The following is a 14530-nucleotide window of genomic DNA, read 5'->3' on the forward strand; positions in this document are numbered from 1 at the left end:
CAGTGTCTTAGTCCCTATTCCATGGACAGTTTTCCATGTATGTTTTTGTTCCATGTATGTTTTGTTTTTCTAACTAATCATAAGGTCCCCATTAGCATGTATAATCTTACTGTATTTTGTTTTTCAGAGTATCTAGGTCAGTGCTAGATAAAAACACTAAATGTTTAATAACAGCTGTCCATTTGGGATTTCTATAGATTTTTGAAGTAGAAGGTTTCCAACTTGAAAAGTGAGGTGACAAAGTAGCAAACTCCCTTTTTAGTAATATAAAATGTAGCATACTTGGTAGATATTAGGAATAATTAGCTTACCGGAATAGCTTAATAATTACCTATTAATAAAATTATTAATCAGCAATCATAATTGTGCCCAGTTTGTAAGAAATATCTTTGCAACAGTTTGATGTCGTATGATTTGTGTTATGTGTAGATCAAATTTGTTTTTCATTTGATCATGTTTATTCAGATATTTAAAAAGTATTCTTGGTGCACCTGGGTGGCTCAGTCAGTTAAGCCTCCAACTCTTGATTTTGACTTGGATTATGATTGCACACTCCAAGAGATCGAGCCCCAAGTTGGACTCTGGGCTGACTGTGCAGAGCCTGCTTGGGATTGTCTCTGTCCCTCTCTGTCCCTCCCTCTCTATCTCTCTCTCAAATGAATAAACATTTTGTTTTTATTTTTCACTGTTTTTGGAAGTTCTCTACAAATTTTGTTCTCTACAGAAGTTTATTTTCTGATGCTAATTTATATTTGACAACGTTAATATAATTAATTTTCTAGAAGAATATTGGTAACTCCTAACAAGGTGCATCTCTTTAGTGTGAAATGTATTTATGCATAAGCTTCTATGTAATCTAATTATGAATAAACTAATAATACAGTGTTTATTAAAGAAAAAATAAACACATTAATGGAATTCCCATGATCAGTCTGAGCACTTGTCGTAGACCAGTAACGGTAAATAGTACTTACTTGCTACCTGTTCCTTGATTCCAGACAAATAGCACATCTGGCTTTTGTTTTATTTGTTTTATTTGGTTTTTTTTTTTTTCAACGTTTATTTTTATTTTTGGGACAGAGAGAGACAGAGCATGAACGGGGGAGGGGCAGAGAGAGAGGGAGACACAGAATCGGAAACAGGCTCCAGGCTCTGAGCCATCAGCCCAGAGCCTGACGCGGGGCTCGAACTCCCGGACCGCGAGATCGTGACCTGGCTGAAGTCGGACGCTTAACCGACTGTGCCACCCAGGCGCCCCTGTTTTATTTTTTTAATGTTTATTTTTGAGAGAGAGAGAGAGACAAAATGTGAGCGGGGTAGGGGCAGAGAGAGAGGGAGACACAGAATCTGAAGCAGGCTCCAGGCTCCAAGCTGTCAGCACAGAGCCTGATGTGGGACTCGAACTCATGAACCACAAGATCATGACCTGACCTGAAGTTGGACGCTTAACCAACTGAGCCACCCAGGTGCCCCCTGGCCTTTGTTTTAAAAGAAATTTTTAGTGTTGCTCTGAGAGTCATCTGTGTCTCTGTCTAACTTTCTTTTTTACCTCCATGCTGTTCCACATGATCACCTTGGATGAAAATAAAACCAAAAAGAGGGTGAACGGTGGGAGAGGAGCTCCATTTTTAAAAAGTGCTTTAAAATACTGTCATTTTTCTTAACACAAAAGTGTTTACTGTGTCCACCCAATTTAAATTAGTACTAACTTTGAAGATCAGGAACCAGATTTATCTATTACAACCTCTTCATTATATCAATTGAGAAATTAAGATTTATTTTTTTTTTTTTTAATTTTTTTTTCAACGTTTTTATTCATTTTTGGGACAGAGAGAGACAGAGCATGAACGGGGGAGGGGCAGAGAGAGAGGGAGACACAGAATCGGAAACAGGCTCCAGGCTCCGAGCCATCAGCCCAGAGCCTGAGAAATTAAGATTTAGAGGAGAGCTATGTACTTTGCTCAAGGTTACAGTTTATTAGCTGAAGGACTCAGATTTGAACTGCAGTTTCGAAGTTTCATATTCTTCCCATGGTATATTATTTAGTGTAGTTCATCTTTGACTTCCATTAAAAATACTGTGAAATAAGAGATGAAATCAAACCTGAACTTTAGCTGCTTGTTTACTGTCTTCTCAAACTGAACAGTTGACCATTGAAAATTTATCTCCATAACCTGTTTTCAGCTGGGGGTTGTATGAAACTCCCCTGCAAAGCTTTTTTAAACTAGAGATGTATGAAGTGTACGGAATTAAAATCTCTAGTGCAGAGACTCAGGAGGGTTTCTTCCATTTTAAAGACTCCACATGTGATTCTGATGGAAGTTCTGATTGTGAATAATTTCCCCAATCTTTGAGTCTTTTTAATAAAGAAACTAATTGGAGGGCTGGCATATCTCTTTAAAGACAACTTTTGTACATGTATCAAGTATCAGAGCTGAGGGTGGGGATCAGAATTAGAATGAGAAGGGCAAGAAAATGGAGGGATTTGTCTGTGATATAAACGCAGACCTTTTTTTTCACTTGACGTGGTAGGCAGTAGGCCGCTGTTCTGGATTCTTGGGTGGGATGATGATACAATCAAGGGGACACTTCTCAGATCTCTTTGCCTTCAGGTAAGACTTCATATTATATCCATTAAAATTATTTTCTCCTATTGATCCCTGCTGCTTCCACCCTATATAGGTCTTTCACTCTAATAATAGCCTTATTGATTTTCCCATCTCATCCATCTTCCGGGTTGCTGTTCGAGTAATTGCTCTAAAAAGCAAGTCTGTTTTGTCATATTCCTTAATAAAATCCTTCAGTGGTTCCCTATTACCCAGGATAAAATCTAAACTACTTAGGCTGTCTATCCACAGCAGTTGGCCACCTCATTACTAGTTACTCAGGAAATGTAGGTTATATATTCTATATCTCAGCCATAATGAACATAATGTGTTCTTTTATAACTTTGCACATGCTGTTCTCTCTGCTTATGATCCCTTTTTCAAATTGATCAACCTTGCAAATTCATATGAATCTTTTAATACACTTCAGATGTAACCTGTCTTAGAAGTTGTCTGTGCATCCTTTTTCCCTCCTCCCATTAGCATTACTCTTATTATTTTTACAGTAATTGTCCATATCCATGTCTGGCTGACCCCGTTAGACTGTGAGATCACTGAGGGCAAGGACTATACATTTCATCCATCTTCATATTCCCAACCCCTAGTACAATGTCTGGCAAAACAGCATTTGTTAAATTTTTAAAAAACCAATCTGAATTGAATTGAATTCCTTGACGTATTCATCACTTAAACATTTAGCTGTGGTAACTGAAAGAATTGGCAGTATTTTTTTTTTATCCCTTATGGATATTTTGCCTCTTCTTATTTTTTATGATTTTCAAATAACTTGGATTTTTTTTTAATGGTTAAACTGTTTTCCCTCATATTGCACAATGCCTTACTTGTAATCATGAGAAGTGGAATATTACTATGATTCATGTCCTAGGCAAAGGGAGTTGTAAATAAGATGGTAGAAGGTGACAAATTTGTGTATTTAGTGGAACAGATATTTCTTTGCCTTCTATTACCTCAGAATATACTGACCATTGCATGAATGCAGTGTTTTTCTTTGTATTGAATTTATGCTTACAAGGGGGGAGAAAAGGTAACAGGTTCCATTAAATTATTCTTCTATTCTTTATATTCTTTTTTGCCATGTCTCTCTGTTCCTTGGAACGTGTTGTTCTACCACTAACAAGATTTGGGCAAATTATTTAATTGCTCTGAACTTCAGTTTTTGGTCTGTAAAACAGATAGTAATAGTACTGCCTCACAAAGAGTCATGGTAGAAGTTAAGTGAATTAATCTATGGAAGGTGCTGACATACATAGTAAGTATTCTAAACTGAGTGTTCTATTCAGACTCGTCCCATGCTACTTTCCTCACCTTGGCCTTCATTCAGTTCCCTGAATGTACTGAGCTCTTTCGTACCTCCAGGCCTCTGTGGAGATTGTTTTCTCTGCTGGGATGACAGTCTTTATCTGACTGGCTCCTACTCAACTCCAGGCTTCCGGCTACCCTGGCAGTTCCAGTACAGCACGGTGTGTGCCTGGCACAGTAGTTGTGCAGTAAATATTTATTGAGTGAGTGAATAATTGGGCCACTTGTGGAAAAGAGAACAGATCATGTGGAATGGAAGGTTGCTTCCTCTAGGATGATAGTCTGAACAGGTTCTCTCACTGTAGGAAAGGAAGAAGAGAGAGCCCACATATATGTATATGTATTATATGCACACTTATAAATTAGTTGCTAAAATTATAACTGTTTAATGGCTGAAGAATTAAAATAGGAGTCTACAGGTTAATCACACTCTTTGCCTAAATGGTGATCAGTTCAAGCTTAGTGGTGTTTTTCATTGCTGCCCAGTAATTTGAATATGCTATTCTTTCTTTCTTTCTTTCTTTCTTTCTTTCTTTCTTTCTTTCTTTCTTTCTTTTCTTTCTTTTCTTTCTTTTCTTTCTTTTCTTTCTTTTCTTTCTTTTCTTTCTTTCTTTTTCTTTCTTTTTTTCCTTTTCTCTTTTCTTTTCTTTTCTTTTCTTTTCTTTTCTTTTCTTTTCTTTTTTAATGTTTATTTATTTTAGAGACAGAGTGTGAGCGGGGGAGGCACAGAGAGAGAGGGAGACACAGACTCTGAAGCAGACTCCAGGCTCCGAGCTGTCAGCACAGAGACCGATGTGGGGCTTGAACTCACGAACCTTGAGATCGTGACCTGAGCTGAAGTCAAACGCTTAACTGACTGAGCCACCCAGGCGCCCCTTGAATATGCTGTTATTTCTACTTTAAAATTAATGCATTTCAACTACACTTCAAAAAAAAGAAACTCTCAAAAAAAAACCTCTTAAACAACCGCCTACTTCAATTTTGGGTATGATTTTAGAAGCTAAAACTTGGGCAGCGAATTATAAGCAAAGGTACAAAATTGTAAATAAAATTGAACCATAGCAGTGTTTTTAAAAATGGATATAGGACAAGCACTGAGTGTCACCAGTATTGATTAGTTTCTTTAGGTGGTAGAATTATGAATGATTTTTTCCCTTTTATTTATTTTTTTAAATATTTATTTATTTTGAGAGGCAGGGGTGCAGGGAGAGAGAGGGGGAGAGAGTATCCTATGCAGGGTCCACACTGTAGATGGAGAGCTTGATGCAAGGCCCATTAAGACCTATGACCTGAGCCTAAATCAAGAATCGGATGCTCAACTGACTGAGCCATGCAGGTACCCTGATTTTTTTCCTTTTAATACTACACCAGAATTCACTTCTTGGTTACTATCCCTCTAGGATTAACCCTGTATTTTTAGAGTACCTTAATGTAGCATTGGACTTTTTGCATAAAGACAGTGAAGTTAAAAAATCTTTTGTTTTTATGGTTTTGTGTTTTTTTTTTTTAAAGGAAACTATTCCCAAAAGGCCATTTGAAGTCACATAAATGTAGAAGCCTTATTTCACAATTGCCATTTTTAGATATAACATCTTGGAAAGATACTGCTTATTTACAAAGAATACCAAGCCTCTTTAAGTATAAAGTTTCTGACTGTGATGTGCCATGTTTCTAGAAATGTCTACTTTATATTTCAGTCCAAATCAATTAAATTTGTTTCCTAAGTTTTGTCCTTACTCCCTTTTACCTCATTCTGTACATTCTTCCAGGTGCTATAAAGTATCTTGTATATGCTGACAACTCTGAACTCTTTATCCTCAAGCCTCTCTCCTGAGCACCCTGTGTTATTTGACACCTCCTTGTTGTAAGTCATAGAAACTCACTCAGGCCAGCCTAAGCAGAAGACAGAAGGGCAAGGATGCTACAAGATCTCAGGAATGGGCAAGAACAGAAACTAGGAGTGTGAGAGCTTTTATTCTTTGGACTCTGTTACTTTATAGGCAACTGCTTTACTCTTTTCTCTCCCGAGACTGATTTCTTCTCCTCCAGTCTGTATGTCAGAAAACATGACCTCGACTCTTTCAGGATTTATAGGACTAGTCACCCCCAGGAGAGAGGGGGAGACAAGGGAAGAGCGAGCAAAACTAATACAACTAAACTTAAAATTAAATTATGTCTTTGGACTCATACTGCAGAGAAGGGACTCTGCTTCAGTCAGGTATTATTCGGTAACTGGCCAGATAGGCAGGATGATACCAGGGAAACGTACCTGTCTGGGGCAGTAATTTGTACAGAAGGAATTGCCCCTTGGTAGAGTGAATGAATTTAATGAATGAATGAACTGACCTAGATTAGGTGCTCATGAATTAAAACACCACAATAATGTTATTGTGGTTATGATTTTTTAAATGACCCCTTCGTTTAAAAAAAAAAAAGAACAATACCAATATATTATGGATGAAATGATATAAAGTCTGGAATGACCTCCATAATAATTCAGTGAGGGCGTGGTAAGGGGGCAGTGGATAGAGGCTTATATGAAACTGGACTGCTATGCATTGATTGTTGAAACTGGGTGATGGGTACATGAGAGTTTATAGTGCTGTCCTGTCTACTTTTATATGCATTAGAAATTTTCTGTAATAGACTCCTTTAAATCACAAAAACAAAGTGTATTTAGCCTCATAGAAAATGATTATAGGTTGAATTTTGTTTCAGTATCAGTAGTATTGCATTTGAATAATGAGGTATTTTTTGGCTTTGCCAGCCCTATTTTTATTTCACCAGAAGGGGTGTTTCAGTAGATGCCTATTAGGAACAAGCATATGTACCCCTTTTCTAAAATATTTGGATATGAAAACATTAGTTTTTATCTAGGATGCCTGGAGACATCCAGCTCTGCCTAGTACTGTCTAGCACATAGTGGGTTCTCAGGAAATGTTTTTTGAAAGAGTGCCCAGAAGCAGTCACAACCCAAAAGGGAGTTTGTCTGTTGAGCTTTTTTCTTGCAGTTTATTTGGTGAAGAAGTCTTGGGTGGGGGGGGGGGGTGGCGTTTGTTTGTTTGTTGTGGTTTTTTTCTGTAGCCTTTTCTATCATTTGAATTCTGCTGATTGTATCACCATAGTGTAATTTTTTAAGTTTATAGTTGCAATCTAGAGGCTTAAGCAAATTCTATTTTGATTTTTTTTTTTTTACTACTGTATAATTAGGATTGTGTTCTTCCATCAGGAAGTGCATGGTTTTCTGATTGTCTCTCTTTTTTTGAATTTAGCACTGTAGCTTTTTTAAGTTAAAAGTTATAGAAAAATTATAAGTTTTTGATAGTGAAAACTATAGGTTTTTAAATAAATAAGTTATTTCAGAATCACTGATCCAGACTAAATTTCCCAAGGTCTGTTACTGCAAACTTAAAAAAAGAAGTTTTAAATTTTATTCATATAAGACATTGTCTTAGTCCATTTGGGTTCCTGTAACAATACCACAGACTAGTCTTATAAACAACAGAAATGTGTTTTCTGCAGTTCTGAAGGCTGAGATGCCCAAGATCAAGGCATTGGCAGATTTGGTGTATAGTGAAGGCCTAAACGACTTTCTTGCTATGTTCTCTTGTGGCAGAAGGGGCAGGGCTTTCTCTGGACATTAAACCCCATTTATGAGGGCTCCACCCTCAAGACCTAAATACCTCCCAAAGACCCTACCTCCAATACCAGGACTTTGGGAGTACTATTTCAACAAGAATTTGCTGGGGGGGGGGGGGGGGGGGAGGGGGAGGGGGAGGGGGATACAAGCATTAAGTCTATAAAAAAAAAAATATATGAGTTGTCCTCCCAGGTTTAGATTTGTTGGAACTTGTTAAGTAGAATCATTGGGAACCTTAGAGGGAGTTGATTAGTAAAATATAAAAAAGATTTCAGAATCTCATAGTTATAATTTCATAGTACAGAACTGATATATATAACAATATAGTTTTCTTTTGTTCTGTTTCTGCATTCACTAATTCTGACTTCTGCTGTATCTTAGACTCCTTTTAACTCCATCCAGTGATTTATTAATTTTAGATACTGTGTTTTTCAATTCTAAATGTTCACTTAATTGTTCATCTTTTATGGATACCAATTCTGTGCTGAAATTCTTCATTATTTAATTCATGTTGGTTATCTTTTCCTTTTTTTTCTTTAACACATTAATTCTTAGTTATTGTAAAGTTCCTGTCTGCTAATATCATTATCTTGATCATCTGGAGTTCTTCTGCTATTGTTTGTTTTCCCTTGGTTATTAATTACTTTTTTCTTCAGATGTTTCAAATGTCTAGTAACTTTCTTGTATGCTAGATGTTGTGTGTGAAAGACTCATAAAAGCTCCCAATTGCTGTCAACCATAAGAATTTCTTCCTTTTCTTTTTTTTAAATTTATTTTTGAAAGAGAGAGTGAGTGCGCATGAGCGGGGGAGGGGCAGAGAGACAGAGGGTGACACAGATTCTGAAGCAGGCTCCAGGCTCTGAGCTTTCAGCACAGAGCCCAATGTGGCTCAAACCCACCAACAGTGAGATCATGACCTGAGCCGAGGTCGAATGCTTAACCAACTGAGCCACCCAGGCACCCCCCTCCTTTTTCTCTTAGGCAGAGAGGGTCAGGAGTTTATCATTTTAATCCAGTCATGATTCAGGTAGACCAAGGCTGGGCTTCAGTTTTGTAAGATTTAGTGCAGCTCTGATTTGTTCCTTTTCCTTAGGCATAACCTTCAAGGCTTTGATTAGGAACTTGGTGAGTCAGCTTCCACATCTCTGAAAATCTACTGAAGAGTCCTTTGTGCTGTACAGAAATTTTGAGCTTAGCTTGGTAGCCTCTTATCTTGCAGCAAAATCTAGCAGATGTTTTGAAAGGGAGATTGGTTGTGTGTTTACAACAGGACTTCCTCCTTCTAGTGGGACTTTGTGTCTTAAACACTAGGAAATTAATGGTGGATTTCACACTGCTTTTTAGAAGCCTGATTCTGACTCCCCACCCATAAGTAGCCCCAGAACTAAAACCAGTCATGTTTAGGGCTCTTCGTTTCTGGTCTGTTATAAGAGCCCTGGATAACAGGTCAAACCTCACTTGTTTCATTTCCCGACTAAAATCCTTCTCTATGAGCCAAGTGCCAGTCTTGTACAGAATTGGAAAATGCCTTCAGGAAAGAAAATGGGGATTTTCAGAAGGATCCTTCTCATACCTTTGCAGCCTGGAATTCACATTCATCTAGTCATTACTGATTCTGTAACTCTCTGATATCTTTAAGATTTTGGAGAGTGGGTGGTCAGTTACAGTTGACCCTTGAATAATGCAGGGGTTAGAGATGCCAACCCCCCATTTGTTAAAAATCTAGGTGTGTAACTTTTGACCCACCGAAAACTTAACTACTAATAGCCTACTGTCAGAAGCCTGACTGATAACAAGGTTGATTAATACATATTTTGTATGTTAGATGTATTATATACTGTATTTTTATAATCAAGTAAGCTGGAGAAAAGAAAATGTTGTTAAGAAAATCGTAAGGAAAAGAAAATACATTTATAGTCCTGTGCTGTATCAAAAAAAAAAAAAAAAATCTATGGACCCTTGCAGTTGAAACCCATGTTGTTCAAGGCAAGTACAGTTATAGCTAGTTATAGCTAGACTGGAAGCATTATGTGATCTCTTACATCCTGTTTGAAAGTGGAAATCATAATGTAAGATTAAAAGATAATTTTAAGGGTTTCCCCCCCAAGGATTTTATGTTTATGCCTCTTAGAAATGAAAAATATTCTAAAGTGATAAGCATTATGGACAGCATTATTATTTTTATGTCATTGACAAAGATTAGAAAAGAAGACTGGAATAGGTTCTTTTTTTTAACGTTTATTTATTTTTGAGAGACAGAGAGACAGGGAATGAGCAGGGGAGGAACAGAGAGAGAGGGAGACACAGAATCTGAAGCAGGCTCCAGGCTCTGAGCTGTCAGCACAGAACCCAGCACAGGGCTTGAACCCACAAACCGCGAGATCATGACCTGAGCCGAAGTCAGTTGCTTAACCGACTGAGCCACCCAGGCGCCCCTGGAATAGCTTCTTAATATATCATTTATAGACCACCATCTCTTCCAGTTAGTTCTGTTCTCTTCACCGACAAGCTCCATTTGGTTGACACTCATCTGTGAAAACTTCTGTATTAATGACTAGAAAAGATTTCTTCCCTCATAAGGTAAATATATTGATAATGATTAGCTTTTATTTTTCCTGCTTGAAAAACAGACATTCTAAAGATGTAAAGATCTTTTCTTACATTTAATGTAGGACTTCAAAGAACTAGGTGTCTTTTTCTTGACACAAACGCTATTTTGTGCATGTGTGCATGTATATTTTCTAATCTACATCTGGTTAGACATAAAAAGCCTATACCCAAAGGAGACTGCAGGAAAATCGGAGATAACTCAGTTATTTTTAAGAACAGGCAGTGAACTGAGAAATTTAAATCTAATCAGTGATATGTTTGTCAGAAAGACAGTAACAAGCATCAGGAAGAACATTACCTTTATATCAGAGATAAGGAGTAAAGACCTCTTGTTTAACTGTTTTATCTAAATGTCATAAAAATCAATGATTTTGTTAGTGGGGATAACTGCAGAACATTTGGACAATTGCATCTGTGTTTATATTTACCTTGAAAGTTTCGATTTACTGTTTGATAGGAATAGTGATGCTGTTGACATAGAAACATATTTTGCAGGTAGTCTAATAAGGTTTGAATCCCACTCTTCTTCTGTGTTATTAGTAGCAAGCATTTATTTAGTGTTTACTCTGAGCCAGGTGCTCTAAGTGCATGGATATTCCTTACCTCTTTTAATCAGCAGAACAGCCCTTGGAGTCAGTTCTTACAGAAATGCCAGCTTGTCAGCATAGTAAGTAGTGAAGCTGGGATTTAAACTCAGTTGGGTAAAACACCAAAACCCATATTAAATATAGTATCAATACCACCTCCCTGTGTGACCTTGAGCAAATCACAGATATACATCCCCTGATTCTGAAGCCCTAAAAGCTTTGGAAATTGTTAATCTTTTTATAACTTACTTGGTGGCAAAATGAGACGTCAGTGGATAAAAAGCTATTTATAGCCTTTGTTTATCCCATTTATTGTGAATATTCAGACATGGTAATGTATTTGCTTTAGGGAGTGTTGCCATAGACCTTCTCTGGAAGTGTTACAAAATATATGGTATGTGCACCATATTAACTTTCTAAAGTAGGAACAATTCTGAAATCTGAAACATTCTCAAGTGGCTGTGGCCCCCTATTTAACGTCCATAATATTTAGTTTTCTTATCTGTAGAGATGTTAACACCTAACCTAGTAGGTTTTAATAAGAATTATATGAAATAACTATGTAAGTCTTCAGGCTCAGTGGTATATAATAAGTATTAAATTTATTGGTATCATGGGGCGCCTGGGTGGCTCAGTCGGTTGAGCGTCTGACTTCAGCTTAGGTCATGATCTCGCAGTCTGGGAGTTTGAGCCCTGTGTTGGGCTCTGTGCTGATAGCTCAGAGCCTGGAACCTGCTTCGGATTCTGTGTCTCCCTCTCTCTCTCTGCTCCTTCCCTGTTCATGCTCTGTCTCTCTCTCTCTCTCTCTGTCAAAAATAAATAAACATTTTAAAAAATTAATTAAATTTATTGGTATCGTTACTGTCATTATCTTGGAATTTATTGTCAGCTGTTGCAGAGTTTGGATCCTGAAGTTAGAATTGTCGAGAACATGAGCTCAGCTTGCAGCTGAAGCCTGACACTGCATCGTGTCTGTACAGGATTAGTAGGAAGCCATGTCTTTTCCAGAATGTAGTTACTTTCACTCACCAGTTTAAACGGTAGTAATTTCCTCCTGTAAGTGTACATTATCCCTTAGTGCAGGATTTCCTAACCTCGTTTGTGTCATTACACACTTAGAAAATTCTTTCCTGAGATATGAGGGAGGAGGGTGCTTGGGACTGCTCCTGCTACTCTAGGCTCACCTGGCCACCTGAGGTCAGAAGGAATCTGCGTCCTGGGACACCTGTAACATTCCTTGGCAAAGCACTGTAGAATTGCGTAGACCAGACGTAAGGGGAAGAGAAATGAAATGTTGGAAATTACTAGTGAATTTGCGTTGGGTACCTCTTCTGTTTAAGCATCTATTTCAAAGCAGTTAAGAAAATCCACATAAACCTAGGTGAAATTTATAATTTCTAAAATAGTTAATCTCTTAATTGCTTGTCTTCTCGCAGTCAAGAATGAAGTAGATTGGGAATTTAAAAAAAGAATGAGGTAGATTGACTTTTTTTTAATGCTTATATATAATGTATTTGCTGGCATCTTAAATATACTTCATTTGTAAGCTAGAATTATGAAGAAACTAACATTGTCTTAGCATTTGAAGCACTTCCAAGAGTAGATAGGACCAATGATACATTTAATTTGGGGCATTTGTTTTTTTTTTTTTTTTTTTTTTTTTTTTAAGGGGCTGACATTTATATTTCTTCCCCAAATATTACAGTAAAAATCAGGTGGGGTAGGATCATTTTGTCAATTTTCTGATGAATGTAAAATTCAGAGTTTGACTGTTAGAAGTTATTTGCAACAGGCTTGTACACACAGGCCACAAGAAGTTGTTTCACATCATCCCTCCCCCTCAGCCAAGCCGATAGCCTCACTATCAGATAAAAAAGGGATAAAGAGTTGATTCTCAACCACGTCAGAACATCAATTGACACATTACCCTCAGCCATAAATTCAGGATGGCGGGGGGGGGAGGGGGTGGGCAACAGTTTAGGTAGCTGCCAGAACAGATACCTCACTTCGGCTAAGGGATTTGAGGGTGACTGGTTTCTCTTAAGCGAAAGGGCCCTCCCTTTTGAAGGATTAAAGGAGTATTTCTTTTTCGTGTGTTTCTCTGTGACGGAGGAGACTCTTTTCCTGGCCTTCAGTGACCCGAATGGGGTTAGCTGAGTCTATGGCGTCCCCAGTGGCCTGTTAGCATTTGGCGGGGCTCCTCCTTACCAACCTTTGAGGGACAAATTTCCAGTGCTCTTCTCTCTTTTCCTGGACGCTTACAGTGAGGTTGGGACGGGACGCAGGTGTGAGTGGAAATGGTCTCCTTGGTACCCACTTAATTCTGGAGAGACTTGGAGCTCTGTCTGCTCAAATTGGGGGCTTTTTCAAGAGGAGTTTTCAAAGATAAAATATTTCTGACAGCCTTACAAATCTGTCTTTCTTTTAATCCTTCAAAAATATTATAATTTGGGGGGTTTACCACCTTCTGAAGTTATAAGAACATTGGATGATTCTATAATTGCATATAGCCAGAATATGTTGTGTGTTAATTTGGGAAGAATGTGGCTGGCTTTCAGCACTTCTTTGAACCAAGGCATATTATTTATTAGCTGCGTTTCTTGATTTTTCCCAGAATGTTACATCTTCATCTAAATCATAAATCTGAATTATATTGCTACAAAACCTAACTGTTGCCTAGAATAGTGTGGTAATAATTTTTGTAAGAAAAAAACAAGCAGTAACAATTGTTTCCTTTATAGGAACAGAAAATAAAGCTAGTAACAAAATTCCAGGTTATATGAAGTCATTATGACTAAAAATCATGTTTTACATGTGTATTTTACATTTTTTATTTTATCATAACAATTGGTCTTCCTTGTCATCCCCACAGGCATGTTACAAAGATAAATACAGTCTCTTCTCAACTCTTAACTATTTTTAACCTCAGAAATGTGAAATGTTGAAGTGTTAGAGTTTAGAGATTAGAAAGTTGCAAAAAAATGAGTTTTCTGTGTCTTTTGGGTAACAGTCGTGCTTTGTAAGTGAAATTTGCAAGGCAGGTGAAGTGTGCACTGTGTGGGTAGAATTCGTGAGTGGTAAGGAGTATTCACATAACAGAGTGAGCAGTCCTGAAGCTGTTGGTGCAGGTGGACAGCCACACCGTAAGGGAGGCAAATCAGGGTTTACATACAGAGCATTGACAGGGAGTCTCCGTATTTTGCAGATTCTCTTTCCCTAAAAACGAAACAAAACTTAGTTTTTGGAAAGTATTTCTGTTTTCAGAACTCATTTTTTCCTTTCAGAAAACCGAAGAATGGGAGAAAGAGAAGACTGAGGCAGATATGGAAGAGTATATATGGAAAAATAGCCCCTCTGAAAAAAATATCCTGGAAACACTTCTCCAAATTAAAGCTGCTGAGAAAAATCTGGAAGTAAATAAAGAAGAGCTCCTTGGTACAAAAGAAGTCGAAGATTACAAAAAGTGTGTTGTTAGTCTTAAGAATGAGGGGGACAATGAAGAGACCCTTTCTCAGTACAAAGAATCCGTGAAGAAGCTATTAAAACTGATGTGATTTATGTAGAAAAACTGCTTGATTTGCTAATTTTATGATCTATCTGTAATCATTATCTAACTTCACATAAATTTGAAAATGTTAAAAAGAACCATTGTTTTACATCAGATTTAAAAATACTTCTTTCATACTAATCCGTAATGGCAATGATTATTCATAAGTTCTTATTTGTACAGTGCGGCAGAAGGACTAATTAAAATATCTCGGTGATTC

The 14530-nt window shown here is 37.4% G+C and overlaps 1 protein-coding gene across 3 annotated transcripts in view; it reads left to right on the plus strand.

The window, feature by feature from the left end:
* Positions 1–14530, plus strand: part of MRPS35 (mitochondrial ribosomal protein S35) — a 47628-nt gene extending 33098 nt beyond the window's left edge. For all 3 annotated transcript variants that reach the window (XM_047066991.1, XM_047066994.1, XM_047066992.1), the window contains one exon: positions 14048–14530. In XM_047066991.1, the coding sequence (XP_046922947.1) occupies positions 14048–14317 (270 nt within the window). In that variant the 3' untranslated portion in view covers positions 14318–14530. The remainder of the gene's footprint in view (positions 1–14047) is intronic.

Source organism: Lynx rufus, unplaced genomic scaffold (genome assembly GCF_022079265.1).
Source record: "Lynx rufus isolate CCGP_SWC_20201006 ecotype Redwood Valley unplaced genomic scaffold, mLynRuf1.p SCAF_7, whole genome shotgun sequence".
NCBI lineage: Eukaryota > Metazoa > Chordata > Mammalia > Carnivora > Felidae > Lynx > Lynx rufus.